General features: G+C 45.1%; 1 protein-coding gene across 1 annotated transcript; it reads left to right on the plus strand.

Annotated features, from left to right (window-relative positions):
• The first annotated feature begins 16,473 nt into the window (after positions 1–16,473).
• Positions 16,474–24,751, plus strand: LOC123038620 (probable 4-hydroxy-tetrahydrodipicolinate reductase 1, chloroplastic). The gene is made up of 8 exons (XM_044462201.1): positions 16,474–16,832; positions 18,199–18,436; positions 18,782–18,915; positions 18,986–19,060; positions 22,924–23,025; positions 23,620–23,729; positions 24,186–24,273; positions 24,366–24,751. The coding sequence occupies exons 1-8, from the start codon at positions 16,623–16,625 to the stop codon at positions 24,432–24,434; spliced, it is 1,026 nt and encodes a 341-aa protein (XP_044318136.1). The 5' UTR covers positions 16,474–16,622; the 3' UTR covers positions 24,435–24,751.
• Positions 24,752–25,524: the final 773 nt, after the last annotated feature.

Below are 25,524 nucleotides of genomic sequence, written 5' to 3' on the forward strand. Positions count from 1 at the left end.
GAAGAAAAGGCCAAGGGATTTAATATGCAAGTGGGTTCATGGGTGATTCCAAAACAATGGAATATTTAATATAGCTCCCTAGTAATATTGGGAGTATATGTTCTAAAGAGAAATCGCCATTGTGAATATTCCTCAATTTAAATGGAACAAAGATCCATACGATTTATTTAGTTGAGTTTTTTAAAAAAATGGCAAGATGGCATGATGACATGATGCAATGCACATGATGCAAAGATGAATGCAACAGACAAAACAAATCACCCGACGAAACTCGGAAAACATGGAAGGCATCTGAAGCGTCGGTCTTGGGGCGTCACAGCCCCCCTCCACAGTTTATCACCTCGGTCATATCATCGTAGTGCTTAGGTGAAGCCCTGCGCCGGTAACTTCATCGTCACCGTCGCCACGCCGTCGTGCTGACGGAACTCTCCCTCATCCTCAACTGGATCAAGAGCTCGAGGGACGTCATCATGCTGAACGTGTGCTGAACACGGAGGTGCCGTATGTTCGGTACTTGGATCAGTTGGATCGTGAAGACGTTCGACTACATCAACTGCGTTACTAAATGCTTCCGTATCGGTCTACGAGGGTATGTGGACACACTCTCTCCTCTCGTTGCTATGCATCTCCTAGTTAGATCTTGCGTGATCATAGAATTTTTTTTGAATTACTAAGTTCCCCAACACAACACCCCATCCATACCACTTTCATCATTGGAAATTGCTATGCCAATTCCTTGCACTTGGGGTAGAGAGAAATAGCCCATGGATTTCCGAGAAAATGCTATGTTCGGTCTTGAAGTTCAAAAGACTTCACCGAAGAACATCTGCGTTGCAGAGAAGGAAGAGTTGTATTTTGAGAAGAATTGATAACAAGAAGATTGTGTCGAAGGAATTGACCCCATAAAATTATTGGTAACGCAATGTAATTTTCTTTCGGTGTGTCCGAAGAAGAATGACTGTAGTGGAGAAGATTGAAGGCGAAGCGAAGACATATCATTCATTTTGTTCTTCTTCTTTCTCCTATATGAGTCATAGGGCCACTGTACTATTAAGAGGGGTATAGGTTCTCGAAGCTTAGGTCCGCTTTGATGCCTAGCCAAAATCTATGAAAGACTGGGAAAAAACCCTGTGTGCTCTGAATGATTACCTGTCAGCAGAAGACGATGTTCTTCGGTGTTGCAGGAGATATCTTTCGGAACGAGGAGTTAGCATTACTTACTTTGCAAGGAATATTACCGTTGTGCTCAAATTCCGGCAGTTAGAAACGTGTCATTCGGCCATTGGCTGGACCGCATGTCCAATTTGGCCATTTCCCTTCATGGAAGGTTGCGGCTATAAATAGTCGCCCCGCTCCAACGTTAATAGTTGACTGCTCTGCTTGAGATTCTAGGAAGAATGACTAAGCACCTCTCTCGAGAATTTGAGTATAAGACCCACTGAGAGAAAATCAAGATCCGAAACTTAGATAGTGGTTGAGCATCACACTAGATCAGAGTTAGAGTTCTTATACCTATTATTCTTGAGAGTTGTGCACTCTCTAGAGGATAGTGTTGGCGATACGTCTTCAATGTATCTATAATTTTTTATTTTTTCATGTTATTATATTAGCAACCTTGTATGCTTTATATGTCATTTCATACATTTTTTTGGAACTAAACTATTAACTCGGTGACCAGTGCCAGATCCTTATTTTTTGTCTTTTTCTTTGTTTTGCAAAAAAATCATACCAAACAAAGCCCAAACACGATGAAACTTTACGATGATTTTTTATGGACCAAAAAAGACCCTAGAAGCTTTGGGGGAAGGTCAGAAGACCTGCAAGTGCGCCGCAAGCTCAAGGGGCGCACCCTTAGGGGGCCACACAACCTGAGCTTGTGGGACCCACAGGCCTCTGTTTGACCTAATTCCAGCGCTATAAACTCCCTAAATTCCATAAAGCCCTAGAGCGAGATCTAAAATAATTTTATCACCGTCGCAAGCCTCTGTACTTCCACGATCCCATATGGAGGCCTCCACCGGTACTCTGCCAGAGGGGGAATCGATCACGGAGGTCATCTTCATTAACCCTTGCCGCCTCCATGTTGATGTGTGAGTAGTTTCCACATGACCTACAGGTCCATAGCAGTAGCTAGATGTCTCTCTCTCTTTTCAGTCTTCAATACAATGATCTCTTCGGAGACCTATTCAATGTAATTCTCGCGGTGTGTTTGTTGAGATCCGATGAATTGTGGGTTTATGATCAGATTATTCATTGAAAGTAACTGAGTCTTTTATGTGATTTATTATGTGTGATTTTATAGCCTTTGTATTTCTCTCTGACCTATCCATCTCTTTTGGTCAATTGGATTGATTTATCTCCAGTTGGAGACGTGCTTGATAGTAGGTTCAATCTTGTCGTGTCCTTCTCTGTGACAGGAGGATTTGCAAGGCACATATTTGTATTGTTGTTGTTAAGAGTAAAACGATGGGGCTCGAACACATTATTTGGTCTTGCTTTGTCTACATTATGCCATCATGCCTCAAGCATTACTCTATTTTTATGAACTTAATATCTTAAGATGCATGTTGGATAACGGTCGAGGGGTGGAGTAATAGTAGTAGATGCAAATGGATATTGCTCTACTTTTCTCGGACGTAATGCCTATACATTGATCATGCCATGAAGAATTATCATAACTATGTGCTATTCTATCAGTTGCCCAACAGTAATTTGTCTATCCACCGTACTCTGCTCACGGGAGAGATGCCCTCTAGTGAACGCTATGGCCCCGGGGTCCATTCACTTTATATTTACTAAAACCATAAAAATACTTGTTGTAATTTATTTACTTTTATTTTCTTTTTTATCTATATCTATCTACCACTATCAAATTTAATCCTTGCAAATAACGAGTACAAGCGGATTGAAAACCCTCTTGCTCGCGCTGGGTGCAAGTGTTTGCTTTGTCTCTGTGTGCAGGTACTGCTTATAGTGTTTTTGCGGTGTCTCCTACTGGTTCGATAAACCTTGGTTCTTAACTGAGTGAAATACTATCTGCTACTACTATACTACATCACCCTTCCTCTTCGAGGAAACCCTAACGCCTATCACAAGTAGCAGTCGGCTTGAGTGTCGAAGATTAATTATCTTCACCAAGCAAACTCTTCAGCAACCAAGAGTAATTGTGGTTCACGATGAAGTCCGTTGAAGGTTTGGAGATCGCTGACAAGTATCTACCACGAGTGAAATCAACCGAAGCTTGATTGGCTTTAGGTTGAAGGAGAATACGGCGAGGAGAGGTTTGCTCATGTGTTCAATCACAAGTCCCTCCAATTAGACATAACTCTTTTGCATAAGAGTGAATTGGTCTATCAAATCAACTATCGCCATCAAGACCACTGGTTCATTCTACTCTATTGCAATACTTTCAGAAGTTTATCTTGATTGCTCTGTGATCCAATAGTTATCATGATCATGTATTCACCATGTATCATGTTTCCGTACGTTTGATCATATTCGGTCTGTGTATTGTTCTCATTCGTATTCCCTTTCAATAGTTAGGGCATCTCCAGCCGCGCCCCCAACAGGGCCCCCAGGCCACTTTTTCGGTGCCGGCGCCGAAAAAATGGCCCAGTCGCGCCCCCAGGACGCCGAAAATCGCCGGTTCGGACCTTTTTTCCGCCCGGCGGTCACAGGCCGAACCCGGCGCACTAGGGAGCAGTTGGGGGCTCCGACGCTAGGGAAAAGCACGCCTGGCCCACACCGACAGGGGAAAAGTCAAGGTTTTCTTCCCCGACTCGCCTCGCACCCCCCGCGCCCTCGGCCACCACTAGCTATATCCCGGCGACGGCCACCGCCCTACTCCACTAGACAGCCATTCCCCGCCGGAAAATAGCAGCGCTTCGCCGCGGCAGCCCCTCCCACAGCAGCTGGGCGTTTCCGGCCGCCGTTTCCGGCCGCAGAGGCGCGGTTTAACGGCGGGTACACGCCCATCAAGCGCAAGGTGTTCGGCATTTTGCCTGCCTCGGCGATGGACTCGGATGAGGAGGAAGAGCTCGCCGCGCTGCTGGAGGAGGAAGCCGCGGCCGACGTCCAGGAAGAAGAGCATCTCATGGTGCTCGCCGCCCTCGCCCAGCTGCTGGCGAGCAATGAAAAGCCGCGGCGAGGTGGCTCGGCGCCGGGGCGGATGAAAGCAAAGAACCGGCATCGTCTCCAAGGCTACTGCATGCTCTACTCCGACTACTTCGCCGATGCTCCAGTTCATGGCGAGAGAACATTTCGGCGCCGTTATCGGATGAGCCGAAAGCTCTTCCTCAGGATTGTGAATTCCATCCGGGAGTTCGACAACTACTTCAAGTGCAAGATGGATTGCACTGGCGCTCTTGGATTCACCTCCATCCAGAAGTGCATGACAGCGATGAGGATGCTTGCATATGGAGCTCCCGGTGATTCACTCGACGACTATGGGCGCATGGCCGAGTCCATCAGCATAGAGTGTTTCTACAAGTTCTGTCGGGCAGTGGTGGCAGTGTTTGGGCCACAATACTTGAGAACACCCAATGCGGAAGACACTGCTCGGATCCTAGCCCAGAATGCAGCAAGAGGATTTCCTGGGATGCTTGGAAGCATCGACTGCATGCATTGGAAATGGAAGAATTGCCCATTTGGTTGGCAGGGGATGTACAAAGGCGCCAAAGGCGGTTGTAGTGTGGTGCTTGAGGCGGTAGCCACACAGGACCTCTGGATTTGGCACTCCTTCTTTGGTATGCCAGGAACTCACAATGACATCAACGTGCTGCAGTGCTCTCCTGTTTTTGCCAAGCTCGTTGAGGGCCATTCTGTGTCTTGCACAACATGGGAGAGATTATGACTTGCTGTGTCATCTTGCACAACATGATCATTGAGAGCGAGCAAGAAGACCCAGTGTTTGACACTGAACCATACTACAAGCAGGGTCCTCTAGCCGAAGTTGATCACCAGCTACCGGCAACTTGGACTGCCTATCTCAGTATGCATCAGGAGATCCGAGACCCACAGGTGCATCATCAACTGCAGAAAGATCTGATTGAGCACCTATGGAGGCTCAAGGGGGACGCCGTGTGATGAAATACGAGTTTTTATTTGTTGAACTATATAATTTGTATTGAACTATTTGTTGTTGTACTATTTTGTTGAAGTATTTGATTTTTCTGTGATGAAATATGTGATAAGAAATAATTGTGTTGATAATTGAACACCGAGACACGGCGAAACCACGCCGAATATGAGCCTATTCTCGCCCATATGGGCCCTTTATTCGCCGAAATTGGACTGCAAAGTTGGCTAATTTCGGCGCCTGGGGGCGACGATGTTGGGGAACGTAGCAGAAATTCAAAAATTTTCCTACGTAACACCAAGATCTATCTATGGAGAGACCAGCAACGAGTAGAAGGAGAGTGCATCTACATACCCTTGTAGATCGCTAAGCGGAAGCGTTCAAATGAATGGGGTTGATGGAGTCGTACTCGTCGTGATTCTGATCACCGATGATCAAGTGCCGAACGGACGGCACCTCCGCGTTCAACACACGTACAGCCCGGTGACGTCTCCCACGCCTTGATCCAGCAAGGAGAGAGGGAGAGGTTGAGGAAGACTCCATCCAGCAGCAGCACAACGGCGTGGTGGTGGTGGAGGAGCGTGGCAACCCCGCAGGGCTTCGCCGAGCACCTACGGGAGAGGAGATGTGTCACGGGAGGGAGAGGGAGGCAACCAAAGGCCTTAGGTATGATTGCTCCTCCTTTTCCCCACTATATATAGGGCCAAGGGAGAGGGGGAGGGCGCAGCCTTGCCCCCTCCTCCAAGGAAGGGGTGCGGCTAAGGATGGGGAGGAGTCCATCCTCCCTAAGGCACCTCGGAGGTGCCTTCCCCCTTTAGGACTCTTCCCTCTCCAAGTTTCCTTGCGCATGGGCCTCTTGGGGCTGGTGCCCTTGGCCCATGTAGGCCAAGGCACACCCCCTACAGCCCATGTGGCCCCCCGGGGCAGGTGGCCCCACCCGGTGGGCCCCCGGGACCCTTCCGGTGGTCCCGGTACAATACCGATGACCCCGAAACTTGTCCCGATGGCCGAAACAGGACTTCCTATATATAAATCTTTACCTCCGGACCATTCCGGAACTCCTCGTGACGTCCGGGATCTCATCCGGGACTCCGAACAACATTCGGTAACCACATACAAGCTTCCTTTATAACCCTAGCGTCATCGAACCTTAAGTGTGTAGACCCTACGGGTTCGGGAGACATGCAGACATGACCGAGATGTTCTCCGGTCAATAACCAACAGCGGGATCTGGATACCCATGATGGCTCCCACATGTTCCACGATGATCTCATCGGATGAAACACGATGTCAAGGACTTAATCAATCCCGTATTCAATTCCCTTTGTCTAGCGGTATTTTACTTGCCCGAGATTCGATCGTCGGTATCCAATACCTTGTTCAATCTCGTTATCGGCAAGTCAGTTTACTCGTTCCGTAACACATCATCCCGTGATCAAATCCTTGGTCACATTGCGCATATGATGATGTCCTACCGAGTGGGCCCAGAGATACCTCTCCGTTTTCACGGAGTGACAAATTCTAGTCTCGATCCGCATAAAACAATAGATACTTTCGGAGATACCTGTAGTGCACCTTTATAGTCACCCAGTTACGTTGTGACGTTTGATACACCCAAAGCACTCCTACGGTATCTAGGAGTTACACGATCTCATGGTCAAAGGAAGAGATACTTGACATTGGCAAAGCTCTGGCAAACGAACTACACGATCTTTGTGCTAGTCTTAGGATTGGGTCTTGTCCATCACATCATTCTCCTAATGATGTGATCCCGTTATCAACGACATCCAATGTCCATAGCCAGGAAACCGTGACCATCTATTGATCAACGAGCTAGTCAACTAGAGGCTTACTAGGGACATATTGTGGTCTATGTATTCACACGTGTATTACGATTTCCGGATAATACAGTTATAGCATGAATAAAAGACTATTATCATGAACAAAGAAATATAATAATAACTTATTTATTATTGCCTCTAGGGCATATTTCCAACAGTCTCCCACTTGCACTAGAGTCAATAATCTAGTTCACATTGTCATGTGATTAACACTCACAGGTCACATCGCCATGTGACTAATAACCAAGAGTTTACTAGAGTCAGTAGTCTAGTTCACATCACTATGTGATTAACACTCAATGAGTTTTATGTTTGATCATGTTGCTTGTGAGAGAGGTTTTAGTCAACGGGTCTGAACCTTTCAGATCCGTGTGTGCTTTACAAATCTTTATGTCATCTCCTAGATGCAGCTACCACGCTCTATTTGGAGCTATTCCAAACAACTGTTCTACTTGCAACTATTCTAAATTGTTGCCCCATTGTACGTATCCGGTATCTCTACTCAGAGCTATCCGGATAGGTGTTAAGCTTGCATCGTCGTAACCTTTATGACGAACTCTTTTACCACCTCCATAATCGAGAAAATTCCTTAGTCCACTAGTTACTAAGGATAACTTTGACCGCTGTCCTGTGAGCCATTCTTGGATCACTCTTGTACCCCTTGACTGACTCATGGCAAGGCACACTTCAGGTGCGGTACACATCATAGCATACTGAAGAGCCTACGTCTTAAGCATAGTGGACGACCTTCGTCCTTTCTCTCTATTCTGCCATGGTCGAGCTTTAAGTCTTGACTTCATACCTTACAACTCAGGCAAGAACTCCTTCTTTGACTGGTCCATCTTGAACACCTTCAAGATCATGTCAAGGTATGTGCTCATTTGAAAGTATTATTAAGCATTTTGATCTATCCTTATAGATCTTGATGCTCAATGTTCAAGTAGCTTAATCCAGGCTTTCCATTGAAAAACACTTTCAAAATAACCCTATATGCTTTCCAGAAATTCTACATCATCTCTGATCATCAATATACTCATCAGAAATTCTATAGTGCTCCCACTCACTTCTTTGGAAATACAAGTTTCTCATAAACTTTGTACAAACCCAAAATCTTTGATCATCATCAAAGCATTCATTCCAACTCCGAGATGCTCACTCCAGTCCTTAAAAGGATCGCTGGAGCTAGCATACCTTTTAGCATCCTTAGGATCGACAAAACTTTTCTGATTGTATTGCATACAACCTTTCCTTACGAAAACTAGTAAGGAAACTTGTCTTGACATCCATCTGCCAGATTTCATAAATGCAGCTAATGCTAACATGATTCCGACGGACTTTAAGCATCGCTACGGATGAGAAAAACTCATCGTAGTCAACTCCTTGAACTTGTGAAAAACTTTTCGCCACAAGTCGAGCTTCATGGATGGTGACATTACCATCCGCGTCCGTCTTCTTCTTAAAAGATCCATTTATCTCAATGGCTTGCCGATCATCGGGCAAGTCCACCAAAGTCCATGCTTTGTTCTGATATATGGATACTATCTCGGATTTCATGGCTTCTAACCATTTGTCGGAATTCGGGCCCACCATCGCTTCTCCATAGCTCGTAGGTTCATTGTTGTCTAGCAACATGACCTTCAAGACAGGATCACCTTACCACTCCGAAGTAGTACGTGTCCTTGTCGTCCTACGAGGTTTGGTAGTGACTTGATCCGAAGTTTCATGATCACTATCATAAGCTTCCACTTCAATTGGTGTAGGTGCCACAGGAACAACTTCCTGTGCCCTGCCACACACTAGTTGAAGAGACGGTTCAATAACCTCATCAAGTTTCCACCATCCTCCCACTCAATTCTTTCGAGAGAAACCTTTCCTCGAGAAAGGACCCGATTCAAGAAACAATCCATATTGCTTTCGGATCTGAATTAGGAGGTATACCCAACTGTTTTGGGTGTCCTATGAAGATGCATTTTATCCGCTTTGGGTTCGAGCTTATCAACCTGAAACTTTTTCATATAAGCGTCGCAGCCCCAAACTTTTAAGAAACGACAACTTAGGTTTCTCTAAACCATAATTCATACGGTGTCATCTCATCGGAATTACGTGGTGCCCTATTTAAAGTGAATGTGGTTGTCTCTAATGCCTAACCCATGGACAATAGTGGTAATTTGATAAGAGACATCATGGTACGCACCATATCCAATAGGGTGCAACTATGATGTTCGGACACACCATCACACTATGGTGTTCCAGGCGGTATTAATTGCGAAACAATTTCCACAATGTCTTAATTGTGTGCCAAAACTCGTAACTCAGATATTCATCTCTATGATCATATCATAGATATTTTATCCTCTTGTCACGACGATCTTTCAACTTCACCCTGAAATTACTTGAACCTTTCAATAATTCAGACTCATGATTCATCAAGTAAATGTACTCAACATCCACTCAAATTATCTGTGAAGTAAGAACATAACGATATCCACTACATGCCTCAGCACTCATTGGACTGCACACATCAAAATGTGTTACTTCCAACAAGTTGCTATCTTGTTCCATCTTACTGAAACCGAGGCTTTTCAGTCATCTTGCCCGTGTGGTATGATTTGCATGTCCCAAGTGATTCAAAATCAAGTGAGTCAAAACGGTCCATTTACATGGAGTTTCTTCATGCATATACACCAATAGACATGGTTCGCATGTCTCAAACTTTTCAAAAACGAGTGAGCCCAAAGATCCATCAATATGGAGCTTCTTCATGCGTTTTATACCGATATAACTTACGTGGCAGTGCCACAAGTAGGTGGTACTATCATTACTATCTTTTGGCATGAACATGTGTATCACCACGATCGAGATTTAATAAACCATTCATTTTAGGTGTAAGACCATTGAAGGTATTATTCAAATAAACAGAGTAACCATTATTCTCCTTAAATGAATAACCGTATTGCGATAGACGTAATCCAATCATGTCTATGCTCAACGCAAACACCAAATAACAATTATTTAGGTTTAACACCAATCTCTTTGGTAGAGGGAGCGTGCGATGCTTGATCATATCAAGCTTGGAAAAACTTCCAACACATATCGTCAGCTCACCTTTAGCTAGTCTCCGTTTATTCCGTAGCCTTTATTTTGAGTTACTAACACTTAGCAACCGAACCGGTATCTAATACCCTGGTGCTACTAGGAGTACTAGTAAAGTACACATTAACATAATGTATATCCAATATACTTCTATCGACTTTGCCAGCCTTCTCATCTACCAAGTATCTAGGGTAATCCTGCTCCAGTGGTTGTTCCCCTTATTACAGAAGCACTTAGTCTCGGGTTTGGGTTCAACCTCGGGTTTCTTCATTGGTGCAGCAGCTGATTTGCCGTTTCATGAAGTATCCCTTCTTTCCCTTGCCCTTCTTGAAACTAGTGGTTTCATCAACCATCAACAATTGATGCTCCTTCTTGATTTCTACTTTCGCGATGTCAAACAACGCGAATACCTCAAGGATCATCATCTCTATCCTTGATATGTTATAGTTCATCACGAAGCTCTAGCAGCTTGGTGGCAATGACTTTGGGGAAACATCACTATCTCATCTGGAAGATCAACTCCCACTCGATTCAAGTGATTGTTGCACTCAGACAATCTGAGCACAAGCTCAACGATTGAGCTTTTCTCCCTTAGTTTGCAGGCTAAGAAAATCGTCGGAGGTCTTATACCTCTTGACGTGGGCACGAGCCTGAAATCCCAATTTCAGCCCTCAAAACATCTCATATGTTTCGCGATGTTTCAAAAACATCTTTGGTGCCTCAATTCTAAACCGTTTAACTGAACTATCACGTAGTTATCAAAACGTGTATGTTCGATGTTCGAAACATCCACAAACGACGTTTGGGGTTCAGCACATTGAGCAGTGCATTAAGGACATAAGCTTTCTACTGTCCGCATAATCGCTACTTTCAACTTTCAACTATAATTTTCTCTAGGAACATATCTAAACAGTAGAACTATAGCGCGAATTACGACATAATTTGCAAAGGGTCTTTTGACTATGTTCAAGATAATTAAGTTCATCTTATGAACTCCCACTCAGATAGACATCCCTCTAGTCATCTAAGTGATTACATGATCCGAGTCAAACTAGGCCGTGTCCGATCATCACGTGAGACGGACTAGTCAACGTCGGTGAACATCTTCATGTTGATCGTATCTACTATACGACTCATGCTCGACCTTTCGGTCTCCGTGTTCCGAGGCCATGTCTGTACATGCTAGGCTCGTCAAGTTAACCCTAAGTGTTTTTGCTGTGTAAAACTGTCTTACACCCGTTGTATGTGAACGTAAGGATCTATCACACCCGATCATCACGTGGTGCTTCGAAACGACGAACTGTAGCAACGGTGCACAGTTAGGGGAGAACACTTCTTGAAATTTTAATGAGGGATCATCTTATTTACTACCGTCGTTCTAAGCAAACAAGATGCATAAACATGATAAACATCACATGCAATCAAATAGTGACATGATATGGCCAATATCATTTTTGCTCCTTTTGATCTCCATCTTCGGGGCTCCATGATCATCTTGTCACCGGCATGACACCATGATCTCCATCATCATGATCTCCATCATCGTGTCTTCATGAAGTTGTCACGCCAACGACTACTTCTACTTCTATGACTAACGCGTTTAGCAATAAAGTAAAGTAGTTTACATGGCGTTCTTCAATGACACGCAGGTCATACAAAAAATAAAGACAACTCCTATGGCTCCTGCCGGTTGTCATACTCATCGACATGCAAGTCGTGAATCCTATTACAAGAACATGATCAATCTCATACATCACATATATCATTCATCACATCCTTTGGCCATATCACATCACATAGCATACCCTGCAAAAACAAGTTAGACGTCCTCTAATTGTTGTTTGCATGTTTTACGTGGCTGCTATGGGTTTCTAGCAAGAACGTTTCTTACCTACGCATGAACCACAACGTGATATGCCAATTGCTATTTACCCTTCATAAGGACCCTTTTCATCGAATCCGATCCGACTAAAGTGGGAGAGACAGACACCCGCCAGCCACCTTATGCAACTAGTGCATGTTTGTCGGTGGAACCGGTCTCACGTAAGCGTACGTGTAAGGTTGGTCCGGGCCGCTTCATCCCACGATGCCGCCGAATCAAGATAAGACTAGTAACGGCAAGCATATTGAACAATATCGACGCCCACAACTACTTTGTGTTCTACTCGTGCAAAGAATCTACGCAATAGACCTAGCTCATGATGCCACTGTTGGGGAACGTAGCAGAAATTCAAAAATTTTCCTACGTAACACCAAGATCTATCTATGGAGAGACCAGCAACGAGTAGAAGGAGAGTGCATCTACATACCCTTGTAGATCGCTAAGCGGAAGCGTTCAAATGAACGGGGTTGATGGAGTCGTACTCGTCGTGATTCTGATCACCGATGATCAAGTGCCGAACGGACGGCACCTCCGCGTTCAACACACGTACAGCCCGGTGACGTCTCCCACGCCTTGATCCAGCAAGGAGAGAGGGAGAGGTTGAGGAAGACTCCATCCAGCAGCAGCACAATGGCGTGGTGGCGGTGGAGGAGCGTGGCAACCCCGCAGGGCTTCGCCGAGCACCTACGGGAGAGGAGATGTGTCACGGGAGGGAGAGGGAGGCAACCAAAGGCCTTAGGTATGATTGCTCCTCCTTTTCCCCACTATATATAGGGCCAAGGGAGAGGGGGAGGGGGCAGCCTTGCCCCCTCCTCCAAGGAAGGGGTGCGGCTAAGGATGGGGAGGAGTCCATCCTCCCCAAGGCACCTCGGAGGTGCCTTCCCCCTTTAGGACTCTTCCCTCTCCAAGTTTCCTTGCACATGGGCCTCTTGGGGCTGGTGCCCTTGGCCCATGTAGGCCAAGGCTCACCCCCTACAGCCCATGTGGCCCCCCGGGGCAGGTGGCCCCACCCGGTGGGCCCCCGGGACCCTTCCGGTGGTCCCGGTACAATACCGATGACCCCGAAACTTGTCCCGATGGCCGAAACAGGACTTCCTATATATAAATCTTTACCTCCGGACCATTCCGGAACTCCTCGTGACGTCCGGGATCTCATCCGGGACTCCGAACAACATTCGGTAACCACATACAAGCTTCCTTTATAACCCTAGCGTCATCGAACCTTAAGTGTGTAGACCCTACGGGTTCGGGAGACATGCAGACATGACCGAGACGTTCTCCGGTCAATAACCAACAGCGGGATCTGGATACCCATGATGGCTCCCACATGTTCCACGATGATCTCATCGGATGAAACACGATGTCAAGGACTTAATCAATCCCGTATTCAATTCCCTTTGTCTAGCGGTATTTTACTTGCCCGAGATTCGATCGTCGGTATCCAATACCTTGTTCAATCTCGTTATCGGCAAGTCACTTTACTCGTTCCGTAACACATCATCCCGTGATCAAATCCTTGGTCACATTGCGCATATGATGATGTCCTACCGAGTGGGCCCAGAGATACCTCTCCGTTTTCACGGAGTGACAAATTCCAGTCTCGATCCGCATAAAACAATAGATACTTTCGGAGATACCTGTAGTGCACCTTTATAGTCACCCAGTTACGTTGTGACGTTTGATACACCCAAAGCACTCCTACGGTATCTAGGAGTTACACGATCTCATGGTCAAAGGAAGAGATACTTGACATTGGCAAAGCTCTGGCAAACGAACTACACGATCTTTGTGCTAGTCTTAGGATTGGGTCTTGTCCATCACATCATTCTCCTAATGATGTGATCCCGTTATCAACGACATCCAATGTCCATAGCCAGGAAACCGTGACCATCTATTGATCAACGAGCTAGCCAACTAGAGGCTTACTAGGGACATATTGTGGTCTATGTATTCACACGTGTATTACGATTTCCGGATAATACAGTTATAGCATGAATAAAAGACTATTATCATGAACAAAGAAATATAATAATAACTTATTTATTATTGCCTCTAGGGCATATTTCCAACAGACGACTGGGCGCAAAATCGCCCCCAGCGCCGATTGTATCGCCGGCTCGCCTCCAGGGGGTGATTTTTATGCGTCCTGAGGGGGCCAACGGCTGGAGATGCCCTTAGCTTCACTCTTCGTATTTTTGTTGCTATTTGGTTGTTCATGTTATTCATTATGTTATCCTTATGTGTTACCATAGTCTTAGCAAAAGTCATGTATTATTACATTAGGAGGATTATCTCATCTTTCTTTGAAAGATTTGCATAGTCACCTCCGCAACTTTACTTTTTGGTTTTGCCCAGTATATCCATCTTCAATACTTGTTAAGAATTGGCCGCGAGCAAAATTTTCAGGCACATAAGATTTAGCAAAGCTGTTTTAGGCTGGCCATAGTGGGAGTAACATCACTAGTAACATCACACTTTTCAAGATAATTTTGCTTATGTGACACATATTTAATGATGAGAGAGGTGATGGTGATAACTTAGTAGTTACTGTAACATCACACATACCAAGACAATATAAGTCTATAGGTTAATAAATGAATCATAACATGACAACACACATATGTTATCACCCACTATGAAGATAGTAACATAGCCTAGTAAAATTTGATGTTACTAGTCTAAGTTGTTTTTCACTGTGACTAGTCTTAAAATTCATGGACTTCGTTTCCTCCAAATTTATGAACCAACGGTCCATTTTATTACTCACACTCACAAAAAGAAAAAAAGAAAAAGAAAAACATACAACGGGCCCAAACGCAAGCGCCAATTCCACCCTAACCCCGAAAGGCTAAGGGTATGTTTGGTTCTTGCCTATAGCTGCCCTGCCAATATTGGCTTGCCAATTATTTGGAGTGGGATTCCAACGCCCAGGGTTGGCCAAAGATTTGGCAAGAATCTGTGAAGGGAAACGTTTGTGGCCGGTGCGCCGGCCGAAGATTGGGCCGGTCGCACGCGGCACGTACGATGGAAAGAGCGATCGAGTGTTCCCTGGGCCTCTCGTGATGACGTGTCCTGTGGACCCATGCACCGCCCTGTCTTCCCTTCTTATCCATCCACACAATCTTATCCTCTTCCTCCATTGTTTCTCTCCCCCTCAATCTCGCCTCCTCCTCTCTGTCTCTTCTTCCCCACAGCGGCCATGACCTTGCCCGCTCCTGTGAGCACCTCCAGAACCACCACATGAAACACGAGCTCGCTGCTGGGCATGGCCCCCGTTTTGCAACTCCGGCGACCCTCCTCCCTTTCCCCCTCCTCCACATTCAATCCTTGCTGCCGCACGGCGGCGACCAACGCGGAGAGGAGATGCAGTTTTTGGTGGCAAACCACCGGCGGTGAGCAGCAACATGCGACGACAGCGACGGCGACAAGTGCTGCAACTAGGACGGACACAAGTGCTGGAGACCCCGCGGCGGCCGGCGTTCAAGATCTCGGCCAGTTTTTTTTTTTGCTGCAACGGAGTGTACTTTTTGCTGGAACCAGCTTCAAATTTTGCTACCAAGTATTTTGGGTTTTTGTTTGGAGTGAACCAATTCTTTTGCTTCCATGCTTCTTCCCTTGCTGGAACCAGTGTATTTTTTGCTACAACTGTCTTCAATTTTTGGTGGAACTAATATTTTTTTTTTGCTTCCATGCCATTTCTTGCTGGAACCATTGTATCACTTTTGCTACAAACGTTTTGATTTTTTGCTACTACCGCCGTGTTGATTTGTTACATCCATTTTTTCGTGAGGTTACGGAGACGCACAGCGATGAGATTACGGAAACCGCCCAATATGCTTCCACCGGATTTGGTTTTTGCTGGAACCCGCTCCAAAAGATGTTGCAACCTGCAGTGGTGCGGTCGGCGTCCATGGTGTGATGAGCTACAACTGAGGGTCTGCGACAATTTTTGTTACAACTGTCATCGGCGTTTGCTACAACCAATATTTTTTTTGCTGGAACTATGTTTATATTTTGCTACCACATAATTTCTGATCTTTTGCTGGAATCAGCGCCAAATTGTTGCATTTTTTGCTACCACATCCGTTTTGATTTGCTGAACCGGCTCCATTTTTTGGTACTATGAGTGTTTCTGCTGGAACCATCCCTATTTTTGCTACCACGGCCAACCATGGCAGCGTCGCCATTGATTTTGTTGGGGGCGAGGGGGCGGGGAGGGAGGGGGCGAGGGTGGGCAACACCGGCGAGGGGCGCGCGTGCTGCACGACGGCGACGAGCATCGGCAGCGAGGCAAGCCGGAGGGGAACTTCGAGTCAGCGGGAGGGCGCGGGGCACGGCCTTGCCCGATGCGAGCGGACGATGTTTTTTTTTTTGTTCTGCGGCGAAGGAAAAAATATTACGGATCCAATCGAGCGGCTGTGGATGCATGTATCGGGTGGCTAGGAGCGAACCGGCCGAAAGGATTCGGCCGGCGCACCGGCGCCTAGTGGTCGCCATCTGTGAAGGAAGCAACAATGGACTTTGTTGGCAGCCAAATATTTGGCAACAAACCAAACAACACATAAGGAATTTGGCATGACCAATATTTTGGTAGGGTAAGTTGGAGGCGTAAACCAAACAGGCCCTAAAACCCTAGACAAAAGCTCAGCGGCGCAGCACAGCCCAGCCGCCGCGCACCACGCTCTTCCCCCCTCCCTCCTCCGACCACCTTCTCCCGAAACGCACGGAGATGCTCTCCGCTGCCTTCGCTGTTCACCCCGCCGCCGTCGCGTCGCAGCGGCATTCTGTCCGCCAGCGCCAGCAGTTCTGCGCTCCAATCGGCACGGCGACGCCAAGGCGGCGGTTGCCAGTGGCGATGCTTTCGGTCACCAACGCCGTCGCCACGCAGAGCCGCGAGAGCGCCCCCGCGTCGCCTCGCAAGCTCTCTTTCCCGATACTGGTACGATTGCTGATTTGAGATTTAGCCGTATTTCATTACCGTTCAATTTATTTGTTATTTAGATACACGTGGCACTGTATATTTGGATATCTTTTGTTGCTTCAGTTTTAAATCAATATGCGTTGGTGGTTGCAGGACTGTTTCAGTTCGGCACTTATTTAGGGAATCCATAAAATAAAAATAAAATCGATTGTTTAGCATATGGGTATGGCGATATACGAACCTGACTAATGTGAGCCTCACGGTTTGGGCATACATCATCATACATTTTGAAGCGATGTTGGCAATGAGCTGACATGGAATAATTGTGAACCATATCCTTTATTTATTCCTGTGCAGAGTGGCACTGCAAACACTTTTAGCGCTCCGATGGAGAAGGATAGGATATGCCTGCTTGAAATCATGAGTTCATTAGGAACTTTGTTCTTTTAAAATTACACTTGTGTGTATTGATTGCTATGTGTGTTGGATTTGTGATTTGCTTATGTGACACCGCACCTGTTATATTCTATTTTGAAATGGGCATGATCACCGTTGTATTCATTCTGTAACAGTCGCTTTAGCAAATTTAACTGAGGTCATTTAGGTGTGGTCGGAGTTCCATAGGTACTCCAGGATGACAACACTGAGTTGACATCTGATATTCAGTTAGTGGTACAGTTGTTGAAAGCAGAAGAGACCAGTGTTTTAGCTGAAAAAAAAGGAAAGCTGGAACCAAAGCTTGGTGGGCTCCAGTTCTACAATTGGGCTTGCCATTTTGAGCCAGTGAAAGCATCCTTCTTTAAGTTTGACCAAGTTTATAGGAAAAATATATTAACATCTACAACACCAAAATATTTTCGTTAGATTAGCCATGAACTATATTTTCTTACAATATATATGATTTTGTAAACATAATATTTTTTTTATATTACTTGTTCAATCTTAAAGTTTGACTTAGGACAAAGCTAGAAGTAATTTGGAACGGAGGAAGTATTGTATACAAATAACATCCCATTAACTAATGTCATAGTATGGCTCTATGTAAAGATGGACGAGTGAAACCACAAAGCAGAAGCATGACCTGGTAGACGTTCTGTTACTATAGTTAATTGATTGCATTAAGATCTTGTGGTTTATGTTTTAAATTTTGTTGTTGCTTTCAACTTTTCATATTCATGTATCCTAAATTCTGTCTGCTTACCTCAAATCCTCTTCCTTGGCTAGAACCTTCTCTACTGACTTTAAGCTCTGGCATTATTGAGTATCCATTCATCATTCCCAATTACTTCCAGCATTTCAGTAAAGCTCAGTTGAATTGCTAATACGGTCCACATGGCAGGAGAAAGCATATATTATATTTGACTCAGTGCGCTTATATTTATAGGTGAATAGTTGCACCGGGAAAATGGGGAAGTCTGTTGCTGAAGCAGCTGTGTCTGCTGGTCTTCAGTTAGTTCCGGTGTCATTCAGTGCAATAGAGGTTCCTGATGGAAAGCTCAACATCTGTGACACAGATATTCATATTCATAATCCATCTGAAAGTGAACGTATTCTCCGTTCAATTGCTAAGGACTACCCAGATATGATAGTTGTTGACTACACTGTGCCTGATGCTGTTAATGGTAAGCATATTAGTAATTTTGACTGAACAGCTGAGTTTTTTTTCCTCTAGATACAAATATAACACTGTAGACAATAGTTTATATTCCATCTGTACTATTGTTAATTCTTATAGTTAATCCCTTGTGATATCTAAAACGGTGTCTATTTACGAGCAGTGACAGTCAAAGTTTCCTATTAGAGACCATGCCCATATCTAAAAAAGCGTCTATTTACGAACCGAGGGATTATTTATTCATGGTTAGGCAAGCAATTTGTCTGCAATTCTGCCCAATGCTTTGATGTTCTTTGTTTGTAGATTATTTGCTCAATGTTTTTGCTGCTATTGATCATGACATGGCTTGCAGCCAATGCTGAACTTTACTGCAAACTTGGCTTGCCATTTGTAATGGGCACAACTGGTGGAGATAGGCAACTGTTGAACAAAACTGTGCAGGATGCGAATGTTTATGCTGTGATATCCCCACAAATGGGGAAGCAGGTATAGTTATTTTCATCACCTGGTCAATGCATATGATCTTTCCCTTATTGACACTGTAACTTCTTATTAGGTTGTTGCTTTCCTTGCTGCCATGGAAATCATGGCAGAGAAATTCCCTGGTGCATTTGCAGGTTACAAACTAGAGGTATCCATTGATCTTTACGATAATAAAAATCATGATTTCCTTCTGTATTCTCTGTTTCAACAATTTTTTGGTGCCTCCCTTGATTGCCATGGGTTGTGTTCATTATGGGCTCAGTACTTGTCATGGTATGCAGAGTTATCCTTGAAGTTAATTACATTATTAAGGAGTCGTGAGATGGTGCAGAGATGTTAACTTGACGTAGTAACTAGTAAAATATCTACAAGCCAATGTGGTGGAATATATATGAAAAGCTATTCTAATAAGACAGGAGCTGATCAGCTGACATGCCACAGTAATAAGGAGGGAAAGTAGCTACTGGTATAAATTCTCACTGGTAATTCGGAGCGAGGAGCAGGGGTATCTTTTAATTAATTGGAAACAGTTTTGATATCCAGTATGTTAACAAATTTATCTGCTGAAGCATAGTAAATATGTCGCCATTGTAAGTTGAAACACCTTGGGTATGTATACCTAGTACCTATCCGTTCTTGCTTCATCTAAAAGGGTTATTAACATGGATGGGGCCAGAATTGTAAGCCTGCGAGATGCAAATGCACATAGACACAACTTCAGAACTGTTCTTCAATTTCTTATTAGATTTTGAGCCACTTATCTGTACTATTTATATGCACGGGTTTTGAAAGACCTGTTGTTTCTGTGATAGGTTCCCTTGTGTGTTCAAAAGTATCATGCAAGTTGAACTGAACATGTGAGCATGCAGGACTAATGCCACCGCCCACATCACATCCCAGACACATACATCACAACTATTCTTCTCTGTTGGGAATAAATTAGGGAGCGTTTGGATCCTTAGTAAGAAACTGTTATAGCCTTGCCCGGCAAGGTTTGGTGTTTGGAACTGTTAAAATATCTTAGCTTTTGTGGGCCAGCTAGCTTGGGTGGGCTAGGAAAACCTTGTTAGCTCAGGAGAGCCAAATCGGCTCGCTTCCGACGGCAAACTTCATGCGCGGAAAAATCGACGACCCACTCCTAACAACGATTTTCACGGGGCAAGGCTGGTAAGAAAAAGAACCAAACCGTCCGATCAGGCAAGGCTGGCAATGCGAAAGCTGGCTAGCTGGGCTAGCCGAGCAATTTCCTTACTAAGCAATGTAACCAAACGCTCCCTTAATGAACAAACTGCTCTGTCGGTATATGCTGTGTCTACTTTTTTATTATGCTTCCATCGCCTCTACATATGTTTCTAAATGCCATTCACATAGATTTTACTAGGTTGTATGAATAAAGATATCCAATCCAATCATTTGTTCCAAAAGTGACACAAATCATTAGAGCATCTCTAGCAGACCCCTCAAAACGCGGACCAGTTTACAGTTTGCTCGTTACCTCGGATACGGGTCGAAAACCTCCGCGAAAGAACAGAAACCGTAAATGGAACTGTAAATTTTGAATTCAAGATTTCGTGGGAGAAATAGAACGAGCTCGTAGTTCGTGATCTCCATACATAGTTCATACATACACTAAATTACACTAAATAGCTAGGAGGAAGGCGGCCACCGTAACCGTACAGCCAAAAATTGGCTCACCGGAGCCATCCGGGTGCGGTGGCGACGCTGCGGCGGCGGACATCCTCAGTGGTCGTCGTCGGAGATGAGGTCTACGTAGATGTTGTCCTGCGCCTTCTTCTCATGGCGCCATGTGTCTTGGTTGTCGACGAAGTCCTTCTCCTTTGCGAGCCCCTGCTTGAGGAGGACGTCGTCGAGGTTCACAAGGGATCGCCGGCGCTGCTCCTCCTCCTGCGCGCTGCGCGCCATGATTGCCTGCTCGAAGATGTCTGCCTTGGCCGGGGGGAGGAAATCCTCCTGCTCGATGACGCCACCGTCCGACAGCACCAGCTCTGCCTCGAGCTCCCGCTTCAACACGCGGAGGGCCGGGAGATCCACCGGCTTCCTTTTCACCTGTGTGAGGAGCGGCGTGCAGGGACAAGACCCCTCTGCGGCGGAGGAGGAGCCCGCCCCAGAGAAGATCCGCCCGTGCCGGCGGTCGTACTCGTTCGTCTCACGGTGGAGCAGCGACTCCGGCGGCTGGAGGCCGTGGTTGGTGTACTTCTTTGCCGCGCGCTTCCTCGCGCCGTCCGCTCAGACACACTGCTGGCGCTCGGGGTCGTCCCTCCTGCCGGAGCTCCACATTCCACCCCACATGGTGGTGTTCGGCTGCGGGAAATAGAAGGGGGATTGAGGAGGATTGGGGAATCATGGCTGCGGGGGGATAGGGTTTCGACCCGTATCGGCGCCGTGAACTCGTAGATATACCGCATCGGGGGGGGGGGGGGGGGAGGTTACGGGCCACCATAAAATGTTTTACGGACCGGGCGAGTATACGGGCTTTGTTCTAGCCAAAAAAGTGGGCCGAGCTCGTATAGTTGCCGGGATTTTGTGGGTCCGCGCGTTTTGAGGGGTCTGCTAAAGATGCTCTTACTATTGTGGATATGTGATTCGATAATGTCGGTCTCTTCACCTTTGAACCATCACCTGTTGGATTTGGCACAAAAAGTTGGAATGAGAACTAATACTTGTCTGTGGTCCAATTTGGCACAAGCAACTCTTATAAAGAAGTGAATAGGTGATGGCAGCCCATTCATCTTTAGACCATCATTGGATTTGGCACAAAGAGTTGGGATGAGAACTAATAATTATCTGTGGTCTGATTTGGACCAACCAATAGCATAATGTTCTTAAAATTGGCAATGGGTACCCAATACCCGCGTACCCCGCGGGTAAAACCCCATTAGGGTAAGGGTATGGTATTTTTTTTAACCATGGGTATACACTTGGGAAAAATTTTATACCCATCGGGTAGAGCACGTGCGGGTTCAGGAAGGCCAAACATGTACCCGCATACCTGTCTACATATAAGTATTACATGTTGAACGTGCCAACCTAAAGGCCCAAAAGGTCGAAGCCAACCTAAAGGTCCAAAAGGTCGAAGCCGATCGGCCAATCCCCTTGACCCTCCTGTATCGCTAGCCCCAGTACCCAATTCCTCATCCCCATACCCCCACTCTCTCTAATCCTAGCGTTAGCCCAGCTGCCCCTCACACCATCTCTTTCCCAACCTCCCGTCATCTCCTCCACGATCCCGCTGACGCTCCCCCTTCCCTTGCTGCCCAGGCGAGCATAGCCAGCAGCTGCTAGCAGTGCCATGGTGAACGAAGGACAACGTCATGGAGGACCAGTTCTCGTAGCAGGAGGAGTGCGACATCAGCATCAACACGGACACCTTCCTCTGTGTCACCGGCAAAGGAGCGGGGCCACGATGATAACGATGTGGAGGGTAGTACTGCTCCGGCACCGACGCCCTCTCTGCTTGTGCGCGTCAGGTCGCTGTCAATGTGCCTAGGTGGCGCCCCTCTACGATCAGATAGCGGGTTGGGCGCGACCGTGGAGGTGGCTGAGGTGGCGCTAGGCTTGCGGTGGTGGTGGCTAGGAGCCGACGGCGTTGAACTCCCAACTACTCCTGCATTGACAATAGGGAAACTTAACTTCTTTTGTTCTTGTGGCTAGGGTTTTACCCGCACCTGAACCTGGCTGGTGCCATGTTGTCTTAAACATGATGCATTATTTATTTTTACTCCGTAACGACACAGGGCGTTGTGCTAATATATAATAACATATACAAATTTGAGAATATGATACATTTCATTTAGTCCAAATGTGCTGTGTGGTGATTTAATATTATTCAGCCAGTAAGTATAACTCAGATGATTAGAGATTTCTTATTTTCCTCCATATATGAATACTGCCGTTCTTTCTTCTGAATGCCTAATTACATCATTTTTTGTTTCGTATCATTGCTGACACCAATGACCCCATTTTAAATATCAAATTAACATACTTCCATAGGTAATGGAGTCTCATCAAGCGACAAAATTGGACGTTTCTGGCACTGCCAAAGCTGTAATCTCTTGCTTTCAGAAGTTGGGTGTCTCATTTGACTTGAACGAGGTACCATCAGAACTTAAGAGAACTTTTCAAATTCAGCAAACCATCATCCTGAACTCCTTTTCAAGAAATCTTATCTCCGATTTTATTGATTTATGATTAGTTTTGAAGGGTTGCCATTTATGATCTATAAAAATAGTTAAGATTTATGTATGCATCTCAAGTGCCATTTCAAGTGTCATCTGCTTGGACACTTGATCTAATTTACCAGTTACCTGTCCCAGTTGGAACTTTACACCATGTAATGCAAATTTCAGTCATAGATTATTCATATTCAGCAACCTGTTAACCACCTAAGGAGTTTGGTGCTTTATTTAGACTTCATGTCACATTAAGTTCAAATTGGCATGAAAGTATCTTACTTTGATTTAAACCATGTCACATTGAGTGCCAATTCAAACTTGAAAGCATCTTAGTTTGATTTGGATTTAGTTCATTATTATGAATTGTAGTTTTTGTCCAGTAGTCCTGAATGCGGTTGTTCATAAGCATACTTGGTCTTTTCTTTCTAATGCAGCACAGCCATCTGAGCTTATGTGGAGAAAGGTATGCAGTTTTGTATTGTTTTCTCACACTGTTTTGATGTTGTTGGTGTAGGTAAACTTGGTTAGGGACCCAGAAGAGCAGCTTGCCATTGTTGGTGTCCCAGAAGAACATCTCGCAGGGCATGCATTTCACAATTACCATCTCACTTCGCCTGATGAAACGTAAGTTCTCTTCCTTTCAGAAGATGCTAGATTATGTTTTGATTTTGGGGACCTTGTCTAGTGCGATGGACTGAGGTAATTACTATTATGTACCGAAGTACATGGCCCCACTCTGGCAGCTCCCTGTCATTGGATAAGATCCCCATTCTCTCGGTTAGGTAGTTTATCCTTTGAATTGGGAATATATCTTTATCTCAGGCCTTAAGCAAATTACAGTTATGCTTTCTTGGATTGTTAGCCCTCTATATGAAGAGGACTCCTTGTGATGAATAAAGCAAGCATAGAATTACAAGAGGACCCCCTATGACTACGATGAATAAAGCAAGCGGAGAATTAGAAGAATAGTTCTTCTATCTTGCCTTCAGTGGAAGAGCCCTTCCCCTTTCTCCCTGCAACCCTAGTACACAACAGCTTTGGTCTTCCGGTACATAACAATTGCCCTTGTTATTATTGCAGAGTATCATTTGAGTTCCAGCACAATGTGTGTGGCCGTTCAATATACGCAGAGGGAACTGTTGATGCCGCCATGTTTCTCCACACAAAGGTCAGGATTGCTAATATGTGATTGCCTGGAAATTTTCTGCCTAGTGCTTTGGTCGAGTCAGGTTGATGTTGACCACTGCTTTGCTACTGCAGATACGATCTGGGGCGGACAAGAAATTATATGATATGATCGATGTCCTGAGAGAGGGCAACATGAGATGAACAGGGGTATTTTAGGGTTAGGAGGAGAGCTTATGCAGCACTGTGATGGTGTGTTATAAAAAACTCTTGTTTTGCAGCAAAATTAGGTCACTGTCCGGATGTAGCATCTTTTCGTTGTAATTGAATCTTAGATTTGTTTTACTAGTTATTATTGTAACTCTTATTTACTTCTCGACGGGAAAAAGAGTCGTTTGGGCGAAATAAAGAGTTAACTTGGGCTTCTGTTTGAGGCCAGAGTTGGCTGTTGTTGTGGCACGAATGATGGAAGGCAAATTCAGTACGAATAATATATTGTGGAGGTTGAAATAGTTTGTTAATTATGGGTTGTATGACATCGATGTGGATTATTGGGAATGTATCTGGTGCACCGGGGCAATTGGTGCTACCGATGCACCGGACCCCGTTGCACACTCAAAAATGTTTGAAAAAATTTAGTGTATTGACACAACGTCAATGTATGTTTTCACAAAAATTCAAATCAAAATTTGAAAATTGCTCGAGATACATAAATGAAAATTTTGTAATTAATGTGCTAATGGGCCAAAATTGAAGTCCAGCTTGTGTTATGTATTATTCAGCGTCAAAATTGTCATTTTTCTATCTCGAGCAATGTTTCGAATTTTATTTTGAATTTTTGTGACAACATACATTAATGTTCATTTATTCCGGATTTGGTCAAACATTTTTGAATGCACAATGGGGGACCGGTGCACCAGATACATTCCCGTGGATTATGATAGTCTAAACTGCTAGAATTGCAATAAAGAAGCTATAGTCGAGGCCGGGTGACGCAAACAACGCAAATCTTAACACCAACTTGTTAGTGGATCGTCACACTGGCCCTGACCTTTATTTCAGTTTACAAAGCACCAAATGGCACTACCGTGGTGCCATGTCCGTGATGACGTCTGTGTTTATATACAAGTGTCATATCGCCGTCTCTGGATATTTTGGCCATGGCACTGTCAACGCAGGATTTTATTCAGTATGCCTACACAAGTCCAATAAGGGATCCCACCGCCGTCCTGATACTAGTTTATGTCTACACTATTTTTTCCACACCATTGAGGAGATAATTTACCACCGAATG

Source organism: Triticum aestivum, chromosome 1A (assembly GCF_018294505.1).
Source record: "Triticum aestivum cultivar Chinese Spring chromosome 1A, IWGSC CS RefSeq v2.1, whole genome shotgun sequence".
Classification (NCBI taxonomy): domain Eukaryota; kingdom Viridiplantae; phylum Streptophyta; class Magnoliopsida; order Poales; family Poaceae; genus Triticum; species Triticum aestivum.

What these genes read in the sequence shown, in the direction of transcription:
- LOC123038620 (XM_044462201.1), top strand. Translation starts at nt 16,623, where the DNA reads ATGCTCTCCGCTGCCTTCGCTGTTCACCCCGCCGCCGTCGCGTCGCAG. An exon ending in CCCCACAAATGGGGAAGCAG is followed by an intron (nt 18,916 to 18,985) that starts GTATAGTTATTT and finishes ACTTCTTATTAG; the next exon opens with GTTGTTGCTTTCCTTGCTGC. An exon ending in TTGCAGGTTACAAACTAGAG is followed by an intron (nt 19,061 to 22,923) that starts GTATCCATTGAT and finishes ATACTTCCATAG; the next exon opens with GTAATGGAGTCTCATCAAGC.